This window comes from Notamacropus eugenii, chromosome 2 (genome assembly GCF_028372415.1).
Source record: "Notamacropus eugenii isolate mMacEug1 chromosome 2, mMacEug1.pri_v2, whole genome shotgun sequence".
NCBI classification, from domain to species: Eukaryota; Metazoa; Chordata; class Mammalia; order Diprotodontia; family Macropodidae; genus Notamacropus; species Notamacropus eugenii.
The window spans coordinates 528,736,235-528,759,213 of record NC_092873.1 but is presented as its reverse complement, the minus strand read 5'-3'; the positions used below and the strand labels follow the sequence as shown (position 1 = coordinate 528,759,213).

The window sequence follows — 22,979 nt, the reverse complement described above, 5'->3', positions numbered from 1 at the left end:
CAGCCTGCCCTTGAGAAGGGGAGCTTAAAAAGCTTCATAGGGATACAACATGCTCACACATCATCCTATGCATTAATATCTATACCCAATGAGTATTTTAAGAAGGGTGGCCACAAGCATCTGGGAGAAGCACAAAGGCTACATGGAGGAGGGGCTGCTTGAGCTTAGTCTTGAAGGAAGAAAGAACTTTTGAAAGATGGAGCTGAGAAGGCCTCCTAGGTACTGGTGCCAGCAAGGGCTTGGCACCAGGAGATGGAGTCTTGAGAGTACCAAGCAGCAAGTTGGCCAGATGGACTGAATCACAGAGTACATGGAAAACAGCAATGTGTAAGAAGACTGGGAGAGACGTGAGAGGCCAGACTGCTTACCAAAAAGAATTTATATAGAGCATCCCCTAAATCTTAGTGCAATTTGAAGCTTTAATAGCTAACATCTGCCCTAAGACATTTGGGGCACTCTGTGTTGGATCCTAAAGGTAATAGAATCAGTAGAGTTTGATTGACAAGGTCAGAGTTTAATGGGCAAAATGATCAGACTTCCACCTTAGGAAAATATTTTTGGTAGTTCTGTGGAGGTTAGATTAGAGTGGAGAAAGGTTTGTGGCAGGGAAACTGAGGCTAGTGCAATGTCCCAGGGAGAGGGGAATGAGAGTCTGAAGTTGGATGTTGGCATTGACTGTGTCAGTGGCAGGGAAGTAACATCATGCCTGAGATGTTTGGAAGAGACAACCAATGAAATTTGGGCATTGGATTGCCCATGGGAGATAAGTGAGAGTGAGGAGCCAAGATGATGCTGAGGTGTCAAAGGTCGGTGACTGGAAGGATGCAGAGGTTCTTGATAGAAATAGTTTGGAGAAAATAATGAGTTCTGTTTTGAACAGCGTGGTTGAGATGCGTCCAGAACATTTTGTTCAAAATATCCAGGAGGCAGTTTGTGACGTGGGTGTGGGCCAGATCTGTAGTTCTGGGAATCATCTGGATGGAGATTATCATTGAACTCATGGGAACCAATGAGGTGACCAAGGGAGAGTGAATGGAGAGGGAACCTTGGGGTAGCCTGGGGTTAGTTGGCGTGATGTGGAGGATAAATGAGCAAAGAGGTTGGGAAGAATCCTGTGACTCTGCCTGTGAAGAGGCCAGAGAGTGGGAGGGGAGTACTCTAGGTGTGTGAACCACCTTGAATGTAGGCCCCCTGTGAATGGGACTCTGTACCTTCATTTAGCCAGGGTATCCCCTAGGGTGCAGCCACCAGGCAGCTCCCAGCTTCTCTACTAAATTCCCATAGGAGGAGGTAGCTGGACATTATTCCTGTTACTGTACCTAGGAGAATGCATTCACCCTTATTTTTAATATTGTTGTTTTATTTGTTTTCAGGGTTCTACAATCACTTCCATATATCTTAGGTTTTTCCCCTCCCTTCCCCTCCTTCCCCCCTCCCTCCCCTCTTCCTTCCTAAGACAGCATACAATTTTATATGGATTCTACACAAACATTCCTATTAAATACATTTTCACCTTAGTCATGTTGCACAGAAGAATTAAAATGAATGGGAGAAATCATAAAACAAAACAAAATAATACAAAGGAAAATGATCTGCTTTATTCTGTGATCCAATTCCATAGTTCTTTCCCTGGATGTGGAAGGCATTTTGCCTTAAGATTCCATTGGGAATTATTTAAGTCCTTGCGTTGCGATGAAGTACTAAGTCTACCAGAAAAATTCCTCACACACTGTGGTTGTTGCTGTGTACAGAGTTCTCCTGGTTCTGCTCCTTTCACTCAGCTTCAGTTCATACAAGTCTTTCCAGACCTCTCTGAAGTCTCCCTGTTCATCACTTCTTGTAGCGCAATAGTATTCCATTCCATTTGCGTTCACCCTTATTGCCACATGCCCTGGAATTTTTTTCAATCTAACAACAAAAAAATTTAATGACTTTATGCACAAAGCAAGAGACAACTTAGTGTCATAGAGAAAGAACTGGCCCTGGAATCAGGAAGACCTGAGTTCAAATCCTACAAGTCACTTAACTCACTCAATGCCCCCAGATAACTCTCTATCGATGAGTTGCTTTTGTAAAGTGATCTATTATTTTTTATTTTCTATTTTTTTTTATATATTTCTACTGTTATCTTTGGTTTTGTACCACCTACATAGCCCTGTGTATCCCACCTCCCATCCCATCCTAGAGAATAAACTTTATAATAAAGAAATCAAGACAGCCAGGCACTATGATAAGACTGGGAAAACAAACCAAGGCAAAAACCAGTCCCTGCCCCCAAAGAGCTCATGATCTAATAGGGGAGACAATGTACTGACAAATGAGAGACAGACAAAACTGGAAATAATCTCAAAGGGAAAAGGGGGCTAAAATGTTTTCGGTAAAACTAAGCAACGTTAAACAAGTCCAGCATTATATGCAGTATTCCGCCCTCATAGTCCCTCACCTCTGAAAAGGATGGGGTGAAGTACTTTCTCCTATTTTTCTTCAGGCCAAGCTTAGTCACCGTAATGCCGTAACATTCAGGTTCTATATTTTGTGGCTCATCTTTCCCTTTACATTGCGGTCATCCTGTGTCTCTTGTCCTGGGTCTACTTACCTCACTTTGCATCAGTCCATGAAAGTCTTTCTACACTTCTCTGGATTCCTCATCTTGGTTTTTTGTTTACGATGGAACAGTCACACATCATTAGCCATTTGGGGGGGTGCGGTTGGAGAGCAGCTGGACAGTATCAGTGGAAGAAAGATCCTGGAGGGGTGTTTCCAATGAGAGATGAACCCAGCACAGTTCCAGGCACCAGGGAACTAGAGATGAAAGCATTTATTATATTCCTGCAGTGTATGGCAAGATGGATGAGATCCAATCCTTGTCCTCAGAAAGCTTACTGTGTAAGAGCAGGAGATAAGACAGGGACACACATCAACACACTACAAATTAAAATATGATAACACTGATGTGTACCAGTGTGGAAGAGGTGTATGTCCTCCAGTAGGGTCACAGATCCATGGAATTACCTTAGTAAGTGCAGACAGTAGAGGGGTCATCTGACTGTGAAGGGGAACCTTCGGGGAGGATGCGGGCATCTCTGCTGGACCCTGAAGAGCAGGTAGGATTTCAGCACTGATGGGAGGGAGGGTTTTCCAAGCATTAGTGAAAGACAGGAACAAAGGCCAAGACAGGAAAGAAGTAATTTGGAAGAAGACAGCATGAGGTGGTGACTAGTACTGAATTTGGGGACAGGAAGATCTGGGTTCCAATTCTGCCTCAGATACTTAGATGACCCTGGGTAAGTCACTCTCTGGGCCTTGGTTTGCTCATCTGTAAAAAGAAGGGTTGGACTCCAGGTCTTTCACAGCCACTAATCCTTACTCCTAAAGTCTTGGGTGAAGAGGAGGGTGAGATTTAGTGGAAAGGTAGATGTGCAGAGCACTGAATGCCAGAATCAGGACTCTGGGCTTATTTTGGTGAGCAATGAAAGATTCTTCCATCAGGATTTGCTGTGATTAGAGTATTTCATAATGAAAATAATAATACGTGGGACTCCTGACACATTTTAGGATAGAATGTCCTCCGGGAGAGAAGAGGCCATTCATTGCTTCTACATGCTCAGCACTCAGCACAAGGCCTGCATGGCCTCAATCAGTGCTCCTTGAATTGTACTGAAGGGCCTAAAAGCCCATTACATGCATTATTTCTTTGTGCTTCTGTTCAGACCTGGGAGATGAAATTCTTCAGGCATTAATAGGCTCACTTCATGGATAAGGAAGCTGGGGCTCAAATGACTTGGCCCTGGTCACACCAGGGCCAGACCCAACAGGAAATAGCAGTCTTGCTTTTGGTCCACTCTGACCACATCTGCTTTTTTCTTCTGTAACAGGTGACTGAGGGCCACTGGAAATGGGGAGATATCACGGTCCAGGTGAACAGCGCCTTTTTCACGGGCATCTATGGCATGTGGAACCTCTACGTCTTTGCACTGATGTTCCTGTATGCACCATCTCACAAAAACTATGGGGATGACCCATCTAATGGTGAGCTAAACTCTGTTCTCCTTTGGGTACATCCAGAGCATGCTAGTGGGGGAGGTCAAATCCTTCTTAGCCTGGTGATCCTGAGAAAGTCACTTAACATTCAGTGCCTCAGTTTCCTCATCTGTAAAGTTAGGGGTTGGAACTTGATGAAGTCCAAGGGCCCTTTCTTTGTTAAATGTATGATTCCATAAATTCTTCCTTCTGACTTTGCTCTTTTCATCATGGTACCATCTTCCCAGCCCCTAAGATGGAAAGTCTCAGACTTAGAATTAATTCTCATTAAGTCCCATCCATTCTGCCTTCCTGCATCCTAAATCTGTTTCTTCCTTTCTCTTTCTCCTGCTAATACCTCTGTTCAAACACTTCTCACCTGGAGGAACAAATTCTCCTTCCAGTATATACTTATGGTCCCAGGCTACCTCCTCCCCTCCCTGCCCACCCCTCTACACTCGGGACACTTAATGGATTCTGTCTTACTTTGTAGATTTTAGGCACAGTCTTTAGGTAACCCTCCCTAAGGGTAGCACTATTTTCTGTTTTAATTTCTCTCCATCCAGTGCAGTACATAACCTAGTGACTTACACAGAGTAGGCCATCATGTATGGGTTCAATTCAATGGAATTGAATCCTACATATATAGAGAGAAGATGGTCAGCTTGGTCAAGGAGAAAGTTGCCAGGTCAGCACTTAACGTTAGCTTTGGCAGTCAGCCCCACTGCCCCCCACATACCATTTCTGTTGAGTCTTTGCTCTCCAAATCAACCTATTCTGTCATACCGGGCCCAGCTATGCCAAGAGACAGGGTGCCCTGTCCTGGATGAGCCCCCTTGATCCTTCACAGGGAGTTTCTCTGTCCTTGGGCAAAGCCCTACTTCTCTGGGCTTCACTTTTCTCCCCTATAAAATAAAGGAGTTAGAAAAGATTGTCTCTAACATCCCTCTGAACTTGAAAATTCGAGGATTCTCTTAAATCCTATTGAAGGGAAAGGTCTGAGCATGTCTTAATTTGGTACTGTACAGTGGGAGTGAATAGGACCCATGAGTCTTGGGACATGAACTCAGATCTGAAAGCAGTGTGGGACGGTAGGTAGAGTGCCACCTTTGGGGGCAGAGGACCCCCAATCAAGCTCTTTCTGCCTCAGTTTGCTCTTCTCTAACACGAGACAACTGAACATGGAAACCTCTCAGGTCTCACCCATCTCTAGCTCTAGACTCCTCTGGTATAGACTAACTCCACCACTTTGATCCCCACACTGAGCTTCCTATAAAGTGCTAAAATTGGCCCCGGATGGCCCATGAGGTCCCCTCTGATTCTAAATCTGAAATCTCATGAAGAGGAGACCTTTTCTCTGCTGTTCACTGTTCAGTCATTTTTCAGTCATGTCAGACTCCTCATGACCATGGGATCTTCTTGGCAAAGATACTTGAGTGGTTTGCCATTTTTGCCTTCAGCACATTTTATAGATGAGCAAACTGAGGCAGATAGGGTGAAGTGACTTGCCCAGGGTCGCACAGCTAGGAAGAGTTAGAGGCCAAATTTGAACTCAGAAAGATGTCTTCCTGACTCTAGCCTGGGCACTCTATCCACAGCACCCTCTCTCTTTCCCTCTCCTCCCTCCCAGAGACCCACCCCTCATAACAAAGGTTGTTACATGGTCTCTTTACTTTTGTATAATACAAATGTATAAAATGATTTCCTCACTAAAGCCCTCTGGGGAAGGTAGGAGAAAGTAGTTTAGCAGCGTAGTAAGTGAAGGGCTAGACACAGTCAGGAAGACCTGAATTCAAATCCTGCCTCAGACATTTATTTATACGTATGACCTAGGGCTTAACTTCTACCTCACTGTCCTTATCTGTAAAATGGGAATAACCTCCCAGGGTTGTGATGAGAATCAATATACATAGTAGGTGCTCTATAAATACTTAACTCACTTTCCCTGATGGGTTTGGAGTCTGGAAGACCTGAGTGCAAATCCAGCCTTAGACACTTGCTTAGCTATGTGACCTGGAGCAAGTCACTTAATCTCTGCCTCGGTTTCCTCAACTGTAAAATGGGGAGAAAACCTACTTCCTGAGATGTTTAGAGAGTAAAATGAGAAAGTTCATAAAGCACTTTGCAAACCTGAAAGGGCTATATAAATGACAGCTGTCATTATTATTAGCTATTACTATGCCAGTGTTAATGTTCTCACTTTACAGGCCAGGACACTGAGGCTCAGAGCAGGGAGCCTTCCCTCAGGTGAAGAGACTTCCCTGCAGTTTAGTGGCTAGTAAATGGAATAGGTGGGGTGCAAATAGAAATTTTCTGATGCTCAGGTCTGTGGGCTTTACCTAATAGTTCCCCTGAGGCTTCCTCAGCAATGGCAGAGCCTCCTCAGGAACATTCTGGATCTTTCTCTAGGTGACCCCAGGGTCACTGATGATCTGGGAGGAGGGCTCTGAAGGGCTTCCCAAGGCCAGAGGGGTGCCCTGGAGGCTGCTTGGCCCCTGACAGACCAGAGCCAGAGCACTGGGTCATCGGGCACAGGCAGCTAAGTATGAGGTCCCTAAGCAGACACTCAGTATCAGAGTGGGAGGGAGGCCCTCATCTTGGGGCTGGTAACAGGAAGTCAGGTTGGGCTTATGGGGTGCAGGATGCCCTTCCATCTCTGAAATCCCCAGATTCTATAATTCTGTGTAGAGAGAACCCCCAGTTCTGAGGTCCAAGCACTGGAGTTCAAATCTTGTTCATTCTGTTTCATATCTACGGGACTTGGGGCCTTTGCTTTAGCACTCTGGGCCTCCTGCGTAAAGTGAGGCACCAGCCTCAGGGGTCTCTCGTCTCTTATGATTGGAAGAGGTGATACACCTAGCGGGCTGTCCCTGAGGAGGCAGGGGCGGGGGCGGGGGGGGGGGGGTGGAAGAAGACTTTGAATGATGCTGATAGCTCAGATGTACACCACACAGCTTCAAAGTGCTTTACACACATTACCCCATTTGATGCTCACACCAACCCGATGGGGTATGCATGCTCTTGTCATCCCCATTTTACAGATATGGAAACTGAGGTACAGAGAGGTCCAACAGTTACTGGATAGAGAATTGGAAAACCCTCAGCCAACTGCTGCTCGTGGCAGCTTGAATAAGTCCCAGCCTCCCAGGCCTTGGTTTCCTCATCTGTCAGATGAAAGGTCCTGCCTCGATGGCTTCTGAGGCCTCTTCCAGCTCCAGAGCTGTGTTCCTACCATCCTCCTCCCAGCCCTTCCCCTGCAGAAAGCTTGCTTGCTTTTCTAATTTTTTTCTCCCCAGACTCAGGCAAGCCAGACATGAAATTAGCTTTGCCAGGCAGCCCGGAACGTCCCTTTCTAGACAGAGCTGGCTGACCTTTGGCGACTCGGGTGGAAAACAAATGGAAGTGAGATCAGATTTATCCCGAGCTCTTCCATTTAATAATGAGAAGCTGTGATCATGACAGCCCTGGATGGATGTTCTCCCACGCTGCACCAGCCCCTCCACCCTCCCTGGCTTCCACAGTTTCTCCATTTTCTGTCTTATCACTCACTTCCTGCCTGCTCACTTTCTTCCTCTCCCACCAGACCATGCAAAGGCAGCCAGGGATTATCCGCATTTATGCAAAGCCTCAGAAAGAGCTTTGACTCGGGGGGTCATGCAAGCAGATTAATAAGAAACTGTCAGTGGGCACACTTGATCTGTAAATGTTCTGGCCGACCACCAAGAGCCACCCCACCGCCCCTTCTCCTCCCCCTTCCTTCTTCTCCTCTCCTTCTCCTTTTCTCCCTTTCCTTCTCCTTCCCTCCTCTTCCTCTTCCTCCATGCTTCTCTTTGTCTTTGCTTTCTTTTGAAGTTGATTTAGGTTTGGGGGTTTTTTTCTTCTGAGCCAAGACATGAAATCCTTTACTTCCTGATATTGCCTGATAACTCCACAGTGCCTGAAGGTTTGCCAGAAGATAGACATATATTATTTCTTCGGATCCTCACAACCCAGAAGGCTGGATGCCAGTGTTATCCCCCACTTTACAAATGAGGAAATTGAAGCTCTTAAGAGTTAAGTGATTTGTCTAGGGTCATACAGCCAGTATGTGGCTGTGGTAGGATGAACGACCACCTCTTTCTGCCCCCAAGTCTAGCACTTTCTCTGACATGAGGATCTTGATTGAACACTTGACCTGTGTGGGTGGTAGTTTGCCCTAGTGAGAGAGCACTTAACCAAGGGCCCACAGATCTTCAAAGGGTCCTTGGATGAATTTTATCAGGTCCATGAACTTGGGATGGGGGAGACAAATGCCATTTTTATTTTCACTGATCTCTAACAGAAGGTTTACGTTTCCTTCAATTATTTAAAAACATGATTCTGATAAGGGCTTCTTCCAGAGGCTTTGTCAGGTTCCCCAAAGGGTTACTGATAAAACCTCTGACCCAGTGGGACCAGCCTGCACTGACTGAAAGAAGTCAGCCCATTCCAGGAATACCTCTCTGAAAACGATTTGCCTTTCCCATGTTAAAAGAGTAGGTGGGCCTTGGTGCAGCCAGGTGGAGCCCTATGCACATGGTTTTTGGGAGTAACTATGCAGCCACTATCAAGAGAGGTCTGGACTTAGAGTCATCCGGAAGACCCGAGCTTGCCTCCTGCCTCAGACATTTAACTGGCAGTGTGATTCTTCATGTCTCTGGGTCGCACTTACTTTATCTAAAATATGAGGGGTGGGTCAGGATGACCTTAAAAGTCTTTCCAACTCTACACCAATGTCTCCATGAGATCCATGGGAGGAAGCTCACTGGGTCTTGTTCCTGGATCGAGCCAATTTCAGAGTCAGTGGAAGACTTCAGTTATCTCAGGCAAAGTTAATTTTTCTTCCCCCAAAGGACATGTCTACAGGCAGAGTGTCCTAACTGAGAGGGGACTCTGACAAACCTAGACACACACACATGCATGCATGCACACACATGCACGTGTGTACACATACGCACACAGAACACATATGTACAATGCACACATCACACTGCATACACACACGTACCCGCATGCATGCATGGATGCATACACACACATGCACAGATGCTCAGTGCATGCACATGAACACAACCTACACATGTACTCACTCATGCACATATATGCACACATATATACACATGATCTACTATCACTTCAATCAGAAGAAAAATCATGTAAAGTCATGAGCATTCATTAAGTGCTTATTATGTGCTAGGAACACATGACTGGTCTATGATGAGCTAAGGTCTTTACTGAAGCCAACAAAGTAATTAAAACCCAAGCCTCTCAACAGATTGCAATGCATACACAGATACTCACATGTGCACATGTGTACATGTATACACATTGTGAACCACAATTAAAGGAGTTTGAACATAGGTTTAGATCATCTAGCTTAACCCCCTCCTTTTACAGATGGGGAAACTGAGGTCTAAAGAGGTAGAGTCTTGTCCAAGGTCAGCTAGTAAGGGAGCAGAGCCAAGATTTGAACTCAGACCCACTGACTCTTTGGTTCAGGTCTCCATCTGCATTCCTTTTTGGATAGGAGATAATTCTATGAAGAAGTGTTGGAACTGAGAGATATGGATGAATAGGAGGGAAATAAGCCTTGGAATTGGCACTTATTACATCTGAGACTTGTGTAAGACAGAAGGGTCACTGTCCTCATCTGCACACTAAAGGGGCTGAACTAGATATTTCTTCACCTGTCGGAATAAAGGGGGAGATTGTGCAAAATCATCTCTAAAATTCTTGCTTGTTCTAAATCCTGTGATTTTAAGATAATGACCTGTTTTCTGGACATATGAGAAGTAGAGTTCATGATTTCTAGTTCACCATGACTGTTGATGTGCCCGTTAAGTAGTATATTCCCTGTAAATAATGAGAATTGGCATGTGCCAGATAGATGGGTCAGGAAGAGCTGACCTCCGCTGGCTGCACAATCTCATGCAAGTTTACTTGGTTCTCTCAGTTCCTCAGGCAAATCTCTAAGACTTCTAATTCTTGTCACTTTATTCTCTCTGCTTCCTTTCTGCTCTGTAAAATGGACATCATGATAACAGCACCTGCCCCATAGGGTCCTTGTTATGCTCAAATGAGATCAGGTATTTAAGACACTTCACAAAACTCAACACACCCTATAAATGTAAGATTACCATTGCCCTGCCCCTCATCGGTCCTTCATAGCAGAGTCCTGGAACAAAGTAGACACTAAATAAATAGGTAGGTAGGTCGAGCCTTTGCGACAATAATAACCATAGCTAGCATTTAGATAGCACTTTAGATCTGCAAAGTACTTTGCAAACATTATCTCATTTGATCCTTGCAACAACTTGCAAGGTCGGTGGTCTTATTATCTCCATTTTAGAGATAGGGAAGCCGAAGCAGACAGATGAAGGGATTTGTCTAGGATCACACAGCCATTAAGTGTCTAGTCCGCAAGGTGTCACTCTAGATAGAATTCCGGGCCGAAAGTCAGGAAGCCTGAGTTCAAATTCAGCCTCAGATGCTTACTAGCTGTGTGACCCTGGGTAAGTCATTTCACCCCATTTGCTCAGTTTCCTCATATGTAAAGTGAGCTGCAGGAGCAAATAGCAAACTATTCTAGTATCTTTGCTACAAAAACCCCAAACAGAGTCGTGAAGAGTCAGATATGATTGCAAAACAACTAAACAGGAACCCCCAAGTTACTTACCTCCTGATGGGGGAGGACAATACATAAACCATTGGATGAGGTGGGGGGTGTATGGGATGTGCACAATGCATTGATCACATTTTTTCCTCTGTTTTCTCTTAGAACCCTTTCTTTGTATCGCTAGCTCTTAGCACAGTGGCCAGTTCCAAAAGGGTACTTAAAAATGCTTATTGACTTGACTAAACATTGATTTCAAATCATTGCACCACGGAATTCCAGTCAAATTACAGAGACCCATGTTTCTGGGGTGGGTGAGGAGTGGGGAGGAGTTTTGCTCAGAGATGTAATAAAACTACACAGAGATCTTAGAAATCATTCGTTGTACAGGGTCTGGGCTCAACACATAGGCACAATGCTTTATTTAACTCTACATATCTTCTGTAGGAAAATATAGGGAATAATCTGCTACCGTTATCTGTACCCCAATAGGACAATATCTCCAAGGCCAGGGATTTGGTTGATGTGGGTACTTCCTCTCCCAACACAGACAACAATCTCTCCATGCTATGCTAGAAGATTTTCTGAGTTTCTGTGGCTACCAGAGTGAGACTGGCCACCATTTCACAGTTGCAAGGAACCTTGGTGGTCATTTGGCGTGACTCTTGCTTACTTGGAAATAGCTAGAAATGACCCAAGCCATATTTTTAAGAGACAACTAATGCAGGAGTGCCTTTAAGCTCCTTGCTGCTGAGGGAAAGTTCTCAGATGAGATGATGGCATCTGAGAGTCACCAGTTCTTCTCACCTTGGGTTGTCTTTGGTACCAGTTGTCTTGACTTTTGTCTGGCTCCTGGACTTTGGTGACTCTGAGGGAGAGTCAAGCTGACAGCTTTGCACAACTCTACCTCACTTCAATCCAACTCATGCACGAACCAAGGCATCCCCTTCATGACATTGGTGATGGTCCTCTTTGAGAATGAAGGACAAAGAACAAGTGATACATCACTACAGATGTTAGCTGTTTCTTGAAGTTGATAGTAGATTCAGAGAGGGGGCAGAAAGAAGTGGAGGGAAAACAGCAGGTTGCCGCTGATCCTTTATTCTCTTCCTAAACTGTGTGAACTTGAAATAGTCCCAGTGCTTTCAACACAAGATATGTTTGTTAAGCATTATGGTGCAGCAGAAAGTCAGAGAACTTGGAGTTGCACTTTTTGTGACAGCAGAGAATTGGAAACATGAGAGCCCCATCAATTGGGGAATGACTGAACAAACTGCAATTCCAACATATAATGGAATATGACTGTGCTGTAAGAAATGGTGAGTGTGAAGAATACAGAGAAGGCTGGAAAGATCTATGTGAACTGATGCAGAGAGATGTCATCAGAACCAAGAAAATAATACACAGCGTTGAAATACAGTACAGTGCCAAAAATAACAAAAAGTAAACAGCACCACCACCACCAAAAAAAAAAAAAAATCAAAAGTGAATGTTGCAAAAATTACAAAGAACAGACATGGTCTGAAAGAAGAGATGTGAGACAACAAACCCACCCCAAGCCTTTACAGAAGTGGAGAGTCCTCAAGTTTTTTTTATTGCACATACAGGATATTCCCAAAGTTGACAATGTTTTCAGATTTTTTCAAAGTGTTGATCATTTATTCTGATTGTTTACTCTTTGTTTCTTTTAAAAATTAAAAAAATACTATTTGTTAAATGGACTTGTTCTCTGGGGAGATCAGAGGGAACACTGGAAGAAATTATGGTGATGCTATTAAATACATTGGGAAATAAAATCATCTTCTTTAGGGTCACTGAAATCATCTTTGGCACCACTCCATAAGCAAGCAGAATGATGGGAATGAACTGGACTTCATCCTGTGACTCATGGTTTTGATCTCTTCCTTTCAGTCTCTATTTTATAAAAGCTTTTTTTCCATGTACTTTAGAGGTTATGGGGATTTCCTATATGGACATTTATCTTAAAGAAAAAAACTTGTATGGGTCAAGGATATATCTGCACAGTTCTTTACCATGATTTTATCTATGATGATTCTCCAGTTCCAGAAAAAATCCTTTAGTAAATTTTCAAGTATATTTTGGATTCTCTATTTGCAGTTCTGGACTGTATCTAGTTATGAAGAATAAGGAGCTTCTATTACATCATTTTGACCACAAGACTGTCTTTGTATAGTATTCAGATAGTGTTAAAATTGTGCATCTTGAAGTGGTGTGTTGTGTAGTTTTTACTGTTTCTTTGCGGTAGCTCAAAAGAAAGGTGGGATGCTCAAATTTAGGGACATCTCTATCCCAAATGTTCATGTAGGCTGTTTGTGCCTAACCTGTGGTAGAGACTTGCAAGCTCATATTTCTCTGATCAGCCACAGTCAGAAACGCTGTGCCTTGACTCCAACCTAGTGATGTTAGTCCTCTTGGCAAATGAAAGACAACAACCAACTGTTTCCTTCTAAAAATCTGTTATTGGTTGGTATGTCCTTAGGGATACTCCTTAGGGATGACCTGTCTGTAATTTCTGATAGCAAAGCCCTTGTCTTTTATTGCCATTATAATACCCAAATCCCCATAACTCCCCCATGTGTTTGACCCTTCTATGTTGACACATAGTTGAGTTCATATGGACGTCACCCATGGAGGACCATTGGTTTGAATCTTAACCACTTCATCAGCTCCACCTGGAGGTTGTGTTGGGTACATCCAGTGATGTGTGTTTACTCTCAGACTTAAATATTGCTTTATGAAATGGTATCTTTTGGTTCCAGAAGTCTTTGTGTAACCTTTTAACCTGCTGACCGTGTGCTCTGAAAATGTTTGTTAAGTATTTTGGTGCAGCAGAAAGTCAGAGAACTTGGAGTTGCACTTTTTGTGACAGCAGAGAATTGGAAACATGAGAGCCCCATCAATTGGGGAATGACTGAACAAACTGCAGTTCCAACATATAATGGAATATGACTGTGCTGTAAGAAATGGTGAGTGTGAAGAATACAGAGAAGGCTGGAAAGATCTATGTGAACTGATGCAGAGAGGTGTCATCAGAGCCAAGAAAATAATACACAGCGCTGAAATACAGTACAGTGTCAAAAATTAGTCCCTTTTTTCTTTTTTAATGAGTAAGGGTGTTGCTCTTTGTGTAGGTTCCTTAGGACAAAGGATCATATATATACATATATACACACACATGCACACATATGTATATATGTGTATATATGTATGTATAATGGGATTTTCTTTGAGCACTTGAGTGATCATTTTTAATTGTTACTGTTGCTTGTCTTGCCCTGAGTCTAACAAGCAGACCTGTGTTTCAGGCGATCTGGGCATTCACAGTGCAGAAGAACTACAGCTCACGACCACCATAACACATGTGGACGGACCGACTGAAATCTACAAGTTGACTCGCAAAGAGGCTCAAGAGTAGAGACTTCGAGCACAGCTCAGGACAGACAGGAGACTATCCCGACGTGGGCAGGGAGCACGTTGGAGAGGGATGAATTTCCAAAAGCAGCCTCGCGCTTTTCCTCACACAGGGTCTCTGGGCATGGTGTCACAAACACTTGTAAACTTTCCTTCGCATGGTAGCTGGGGGGTGGGGGGCAGGAAGGCAAAGCTCTAGTATGACACATTCTGTGACTGTGGGTGACTCGTTACGTGTGTAGTGGGTGGTTAGAAAAACTCACGTGTGGGGGCCATTCTTGCTAGAGAATGGTTTGGACTAGATGGGAACTATGCCGAGTGGATATTTGAAATTTGTTTCTGTTCTAGGTAATAGGATGATGTTAAATATCCTTTGAACTCCATGCTAGGCTGATTTCATAGGCCTTTTACTCCTAGACCAAGACCGTGTCTGTTTTTCTATTTATAGCCTCAGTAGCCTGTTCAGTTAATATTTATGTCGTCAATAAATCCACATCCCTCATTGGGTATAGCCTAGTGTAATGTAACACAGAGTGGAGAAGATCCGCGTACATGAGGAGTGTTGCCGCTTTCCATCCAAATCGTGTGTATCCAGTACTAACCAGTCTTGTATGGTGTAGATATTGTTTTATTTTTGCTAAACTACTCAAGTAGAGTTTATGGTATTAAATGCCCTTTGGGTCTGAAAAGTCATTGAGCTGTGGTGTTTTTTATTCTTACTTAGGTTATAGGATTCCCTGTCCTCCCCCAAGTTCATAGTATCATAGATTAAAGATACAAGGGATTTTAGAAGCCAAAACTACCTCATTTTATAGATGAGGAAACTAAGGTTGAGAAAGATTAAATAACTAGGCTATAGTCATATATCTAGAAAGTGAGTAGGCAGGATTTGAACACAGGGCCTCCTGACTGCATCTGTCAGTTTCTAACAACTAGTGAGGCAGCTAGGTGACACAGTGGATGGGAGGGGTGGTCATGGAATCAGTAAGGCCTGGGTTTCAATTCTTTCTCAGATGCTTACTGGCCATGTGATCCTGGGCAAATCCCTTAACCTCATCTGTCTCAGTTTCCTCATCTATAAAATGAGTTGGAGAAGAAAATGGCAAAACACTCTGGTATCTCTGCCAAGAAAACCTCCAAACCTCATGAAGAGTCAAACAACTGAAAACAACTGAACAACAGCAGTTCTAGTGGTTCTGCTACTAAGCATCAGCCCTCAGAAGTCTTCCTACAATTATCTGAATTCCTCCCATTTGTTTCTTATTGTGCATAAAGACCTTCCTGTGCCACAATTTATTCAGCCCCTTTCCAGGCAATGGGCAACCACTGTGTTTCCAGTCTTTTGCTTCCACAAAAAGTGCTGCTACAAGTCATTTTGTAGAGATAGCCGATAGCTGACCTTGGAGTTGGGAGGCCCTGACCAAGGGTTCAAGTCCCATGCCCAACACATCCTAGCTGTCTGACCCTGATCAAATTGCATAACCTCCAAGTGCCCCAGACAACTCTAGGTCTATAAGGTTTGAGGTAAATAATTTTTAAATTACATTTTACTTTCTTACCCAAATAGCAAGCATTTAAATCTATCTGGAAGAAAAAGGAAAACAGAAAAAAATTCTTTTAAATATAAGCTATAGAAAATAGTCAGGCTTGCATTAGCAGAGGGATGTCTCTTATTGTGGAGTTCTTAATAGGAATGAAGTCACAGATCCCATCCTTGACCTTTCCTCCTTGTCCTCCTTTCTCACACCGTCAGACTCTTTCCTCTGTGATTTCCTTCCCTTTGTTTTGTCTATATCTGTTCTGTACATAGTCGTTTGCGTGCTGTCCCCTCCATCAGAGTGGGAGCTCTTTGAGGGCAGGAGCCATGCTTTGCTCTTTTTTTGGTATCCTCAGTCAGCACTTAGCATAGTGGCCAGAGAACAATAAGTGTGTAAATAATACTTAATGACTGACCTTCCCTGATACCTAGTCTAGTACCACTAATGCTATAACAGACATCTCTATTGAAGAGCCCCCTTGACAAATCAAATATGCTAAATGTCCATTTTGTTCAGTCATTTTCAGCCATGTCTGACTTTTCATGATTCCATTTGGGATTTTCTTGGCAAAGATATTGGAGTGGTTTGCCATTTCCTTCTCCAGCACGTTTTATAAATGAGGAAACTGAGGCAAACAAGGTTAAGTGACTTGCCCAGGGTCACACAGCTAGTGAGCGTCTGAGGCTGCATTTTAACTCAAGCAGATGAGTCTTCCTGATTGCAAGCCCAGATCTCTATCCATTGCTCCACTTTCTACTAAACAGGGATCTAGGTAACAGCCTGTAGTAGTGAATAGAGAGCTGATTTCAAAGGTAGAAAGATCTGGGTTCAAGTTCTGGATTTGACCCTGTGCAAATCATTGAACCCATTGGTTGCCTCGGGCTTCTCTCTAAGACCTGACTTCATAAACTTTGTGTTTTATGTTACCCCTCTGGCTGCGAGTCTGATAAAGTCTGTGAACCCCTTCTCAGAATCATGTTATTAAGGGCAGAAATTCAGGCACAGAATTACAAAGTAAATCAAAGATAATTTTTTCCCCATCCAAGTTCACAGCCCCAACCCAAAAAAAAAAAATTCTATCCCTAGACCCCCGGTGGAATCCAGGTTAAGAATCCCTGCTTTAAGATTAAGTTACACAAGAGTTCCCTACCTGGAGTACTGTACAATGATGAAATTACTTGTCTGGACGTGCCCCCCCTGTTTCTCCAAAAAAAAAAAAAAGTCACATCCGAGATATAAAAACAGATTTATTCAACTTCATAGAAACATCCATGTATTTGTCTCTCTTTTTTCGCCCCTTGAATGACGACGTTGGAGAAGGTCTGTTTTAAAAACTATATTAAATAATTTGCTATCAGAGCAGAGAATGGGGAGGGGCTGGGCCATCTATGTCAAGCATTGATTTCTAAGAGATGGGGACATGGTCTGAAGTCCTCATGTCCAGGCAAGGAGCTGCCCCATCCAGTTCACCACACTTCTGTCAGGAGACTGGTCTTAGCCTAGCAACAAACATCCCCATGCTTCTGCAGCCAGCCTTTCTCCAGTTCTCCCTCTTCAGAAACCTGCTTAACTGTTCTTTCCACTGCCCTTTGATGTCCAACCCAGTGACCAGCTCTCCGGAGTCTGTCCATGGCCTATGTGTGGTCACCAAGTTAGCTCCTTAGGCCTGGGGGATGAGGCTGTTTCATCCGGCCACTGAGCTCAGAGGGGTGGTTAGGGCCTCAGAGGCTAAAAAAGGAAGCAGTCGTGGGAGGAAAGCTTTGGCTTTTTTCTCCTGCAAGTACCCAGAGTCCTTTGCCCACTTCTGCTGGACAGATGGCTGAATCCTGCTTGCCTTCCTAACTCATTACAGAGCTGAACTTTACATGTGATAACCCCATCCCAGGCAGGGTTCTGTAGACCTGAGGATGCAGTAGGTATGAATCTCTTACACATTTCAAAGGAAAGCTTGGGAGGCAGAGGGCTGGTGAGGAGGAGGCAGTTTAAGGTAGTGGATAGGGTGGTGTATTTGAAGGGAGAATGACCTGAGTTTGATTCCTATACACACTAACTGGATCAGCCTGAGTCTCAGTCTCAGTTTCCTCCTCTAAAATGAGGGGGATGAAGTGATTTCTAAGGTCTCTTCTAGCTTTAAATTTATGAGCCTATGAAAAGGATCCAGAAAAATCTCTTAAAGTGTTAAGAGCAGGGGCTTCACACACACACACATACACACACACACACACACACACACACATACACACACACACACACACACACACTCACACTATTAGCAGTCATAAATACAGAAGCAAAAAAAAAAAAGTTAATCATAGGCCCCATACAAATAAAAAGTCACTTAATTTAGGTTTGCTTTGTTAAGTACAGAAGATAAACAGCCAAAGGAAAAAGAAGGCATAGTCTCTTTGTGCTGCTCTTATCATAATTCTTTATCTGCCCCACTTTTGAAGTCTCAGGTTCAGTTCTTAGCCACCACAGCTCAGAAAGGACAGGGATAAATTGGAATCCAGCCAGAGGAGGACAACCAGGATGGCAACAAGCCTAGAATCCAGGTCATCTGAGAAGCAAGTGAAGGAACTAGGGATATTTAGACAGGAGAAGGGGTTTGAGGAGAGGAATTTCCAATGAGGCTGGGAAGATAGGAAGGGGCTAGCTTGTAAAAACCTTTAAAAACCAAACACAGGAGTTTATATTTTGTTCTAGAAGCAAATAAGAAGCCACTAGAGTTCAGGGGGAGTGACATGGTGAGAGAGATGTTGTGAAGGTAAAAACTGCAAGGTTTGGTACCTGATTAAATATGTAAAACAGTGAGCAGTACTTCAGTATCCTCAGTATCTCAGGCTCAAAATCAGAATCCTCAGTCTCTCACCCTCCATATATGTTGCCAAGGCCTGTCAATTTCACCTCTACAACATCTATTGTAGATTTCACCTCTGCAACATCCCTTGTTGATTTCACGTCTGGCCCATCTCTTCTTGATTTCACCTCTGTAACCTCTTTCCAATATGATCCATTTTCTCCTCTAACAGTGTCCCCACCTTGGTGCAGGTCCTCATCATCTCAGGCCTAGATTATTGCAATAACTACTGGTGGGTCAGCCTGCTTCACTCTTCCCCATTTAGTCCATTCTCCAGTCATTAAAGAGATTTTTCTAAAATACAGGTTGAATCGTGTCACACACACACACACACACACACACACACACACACACACTGAACTTCAGTGGCTCTTTATTACCTCCAGGATCAGGAACCCAGGTTTTTTTTTTTTTACTCTAAACCTAGAACCACTTCCACTACACCAAAGCTGAATGTTGGACTTGTAAACAGGGAGAACTGGTCTCAAATTCTGTCTCTGACTCTACTTGGGGCAAGTCATTTAATTGCAACTTTCCCTTGATAATTCTCTCCTAAAATCACAGAAGGGTTGTTATTTGTATTGGAACAAGGAACGTTCACACTATACCTGCCCTGCTCACATAAAATCATGGCTCCTCTACCTAGATCATAGATCCAGAGCTGGAAGAAATCTCAGAGATCATCAAGTCATAGGACTGTAGATCTGACTTAGAAAGGACTTTGAAGGCTATCTAATTCAGCACACACACCCCCATTTTGCTTATGAATCCTAAAGAATCAATTAGTCAAAAAGCATTTAGAAAGTGCCTACTATGTACCAGGAACTTTGAAAAATAATAGGGATACAAAGAAATGCAAAAACAAAAATTTTTTAAAAGCAAAAATTAGAGAATTTAATTGACTTGCCCAAGGTCACGCAGGTAGCCCATGACAAAGGAAGGATTAAAATCCAGGTACTCTGATTCTAAAAACAGAGCTTTTCCTTTGGACCTTTTATCCCCAACTCAACTAAAAGATTGAACATGATTTTTTTTTTTAACTCAGGATAAGAAAATTACAACCTCATGTAGAAGCTGCAGGCATCTCTTGTCTTTACTTTGAAGTGCATTTTGCCCAGCATTTCAGGTAATAGAACTGTAGGGTTAGGAGGCACATTGGTGAGGATTCTCCCTGGCTTCAGTTTGAGAACACTAGTGACAGGACTCACTCTGGCCAGGGGCAGCCCATCCCAGACAGTCAGTCTTAGCCTTACTGTTCCTTCTTCCTTAAAGTGAGGAGGAGTCTGGCTCCCTCTAGTGCTGGTTCAGTCCTCTGCAGTTTCACGGGATTGGCTTAATCTCTTTTCCACATGACAGCCCTGCAAATATTCAAACAGTTCTGTTGTCTCCTCTCCTCCCCTCTCCTCTCTTCCCCTCCTCTCTCCTCCCTTTCCCTCCCCTCCCCTCTCCTCTCCTCTCCTCTCCTCCTCTCTCCTCTCTTCTCTTCTCCTCTCCTCTCCTCCTCTCTCCTCTCGTCTCCTCCTCTCTCCTCTCCTCTCCTCCTTTCTCCTCTCCTTTTCTTTTCTCTTCTCTCCACTTCCATTCTCTTTTCTTCTCTTAAAGGGTTTTGTGTCTCACGGGACAAATTCTTCCCATTTTTTGTTTTGTTCATCCTGTCGCATTCTCATTCCTTTCAAACTGTGGTAGCCTGATCTGAGAGCACTGTATTCCTGATACGGTCCAAGCATCCGGAAGTTGAGCAGGACTCTTACCTTCTCTACTTTGGACTCTGTATTTCTATCTTGTAGGGAAAGACCATGTATTCTCTCTGTGTCTTTCTCTCTGTGTCTGTATCTTCCTCTCTCCCTTTCTTCTCTTTCTCTTCTTTCTCTTTTTCTCTCCCTCTTTATTATTAGTAAAATAATGCAGTTTACCTAGACTGAGATTGCAGTAGACTGAAATGTTAAGGCCTTTTCATATGACTGCATCTGGGCATGTCTCCCCAATCATATACTTTTACAGTTGATTCTTGGAATCTTATTGCAGAAGTTTATATTCATTCTACATTAAATCTCATTTTCCTCCCAAAGTTCCCCTTCAATTGACAGGATTGCCTGGAGACTCACTAAAGTACTTCAAGAATTGGTGATTTCATTGGTGTGAGTGATTCCCTCCAATGACATGACCCCACTCCTCTCTGCCTTCAAGAGGTGCCATGGCCAAAGAATGCCCCACTCTGCAACCAAAGTAGTGATAAATGTGTATTCCATGCTCAACCTTTGAGAACTGAAGGTCAACAAAGGACTCTTGTAGACTTTATTTCATCAACTAAATAGGCTTTTATTTTAAAAATATGGAATAATATAATAATAGCTTACATTCCTGAGATACTTTAAAGCTTGTCAAGCACCAAGCATCTCACTTTAGCCTTCCTAGGGGTCGTAGATTTAGAGCTAAGAGGAACCTCCAAGGTATCTGCTCCAACCTCTTCCTTATTAGGCCCATTTAACAGATAAAACTAAGACTCACAGACACTAAGTGACTTGCTTATGGTCACACAGCTAAGAGGTGAAGGAACAAGATTCCAATCTATTTCATTCCTGACTCAGTCAGTCCAGAACTTTCCAGAACAAGGAGTCTTTTGTGTCTTCTTGTGTCAGGACTACTTTGGTGGTCAGTCTGGTAAAGCATATGAACTCCTCAGAATAATGCTTTAAAATGAATAAATTAGATTGCAGCAGAAACTATTAGCATTGAAATAGAATTTTAGAATATGTATTCAATGACTTTAAAAACTCCTTCTAGCTTTCATTATATGCTCCCATGCAGGTACATATTGGTAAATGTTTTAACAAGTGGTTCCCTGAAAAAAAAAAAGTTTTAACACATACTTTTCAGTTTAATCTGCATTATACACATCTTCTTAATCACCTTCTTGAGTCTTGAAAATCAGCAAAACAACAAGTCAAGTCCTAATTTGTATTTTTGTCTTCCTAAAGTATGAATGCTCATAGTGAAAATTTAACAATTGGCCTGAGAACCATTTGGAGGTGACTTTCTCATATCCCTGCTTCTATGATTCCAGCAGACATCAGTGAATACCCAGGACACCCAAGGAGACCTTGTACATGTCATTTCCCCTTTGGACTTCCCTCAGAATTCTCTTCTCTAACATAGGCAAATAGGTGGCACAGTGGAAAGAACACTAGATCTGGAGTCAGGAAGGCCTGAGTTCAAATCCAGCTCCAGACACTTAACGTGTGTGACTGTGAGTCAGGCCTCAGTTTTCTCAGCTATAAAATGAGGATAATAATAGCACTTATCTTTTAAGGTTTTTTTTTCCTACAGATCAAATGAGACTTTATATTTAAAATACTCTATAATCCTTAAGATGCTTTATAAATGCGACTTATTATCATGTGTTCGTCCTTCGTTGCCATCAGAGAAGTGATGAGAGAGATTAGAGAGATTAGCTAATGTAACTCTAGCATTCCATGAGTCCCAGAGAGAGGTTTTATCTTTACCATAGATTATGTGAAAATCAGGCACTCCTAAAATGCTGGAGTGAATCAGCAATGGCTGCCATGCTACCTAAAACTGAATTAATCCTCCCCTCCTCCATACTAAGATTCTTCCTATTCCTCTTCCTCAAATGTCCTTTTCTCTCTCCCTAAACAGCTGGAGAGTTTCCAGGGCCCAGTCATTGTTTCTCTGAAACTCTGCTAACCATCAGTGTTTTCATTCTCCTCCTCCACCTGGATTCTCAGAATGGTCTCCCGCCTAGCCTCTCCCTGCTCTGACATCTTCTGTGGCTGTGCTATGAGTCTGATTTTCCTAAAACCACTTTCCAGTGTCATCTCCCTCTTCTCAAAAAGTCAACCAATCAATAAACGTTTATTAGTCACTTGCTGTGTACAAGGCACTGTGCTAAATGCGCTGCAGGGACAAAGACAAAAGTGGAAAAAGTGACTGCCCTCGGGAATCCTACACTCCACCAAGAAAAATGAAATATATAAGTGTAGGTGTATAAAAAGTAGATACATAATAAATACAAAGTGTCTAAAAGTAGATACATAATACATACAAAGTATACAAAAAGTAGATACATAATACATACAAAGTATACAAAAAGTAGATACATAATACATACAAAGTATACAAAAAGTAGATACATAATACATACAAAGTATACAAAAAGTAGATACATAATACATACAAAGTATACAAAAAGTAGATACATAATACATACAAAGTATACAAAAAGTAGATACATAATACATACAAAGTATACAAAAAGTAGATACATAATACATACAAAGTATACAAAAAGTAGATACATAATACATACAAAGTATACAAAAAGTAGATACATAATACATACAAAGTGTCTAAAAAGTAGATACATAATAAATACAAAGTGTACAAAAAGTAGATACAAAATAAATACAAAGTGTACAAAAAGTAGATACATAATAAATACAAAGTATACAAATAGTAGATACAAAATACATATAAAGTATAC

General features: G+C 42.7%; 1 protein-coding gene across 10 annotated transcripts in view; it reads left to right on the top strand.

Moving 5' to 3' along the window:
• The window catches only part of WLS (Wnt ligand secretion mediator), a 207,855-nt gene that overhangs the window by 114,963 nt on the left and 69,913 nt on the right, over positions 1-22,979 (top strand). For 8 of the 10 annotated variants that reach the window (XR_011975891.1, XR_011975890.1, XR_011975893.1 and 5 more), the window contains exon 11: positions 3,876-4,029. Coding sequence is in view for 5 of the 10 variants with exons in the window: in XM_072649803.1 (XP_072505904.1) it covers positions 3,876-4,029 (154 nt within the window). In the remaining 5 variants the exon portion in view is untranslated. Of the gene's footprint in view, positions 1-3,875; positions 4,030-13,977; positions 14,777-22,135; positions 22,273-22,979 lie in introns of those variants that run through there. The other 2 variants (XM_072649805.1, XM_072649806.1) reach the window with 2 other exon arrangements.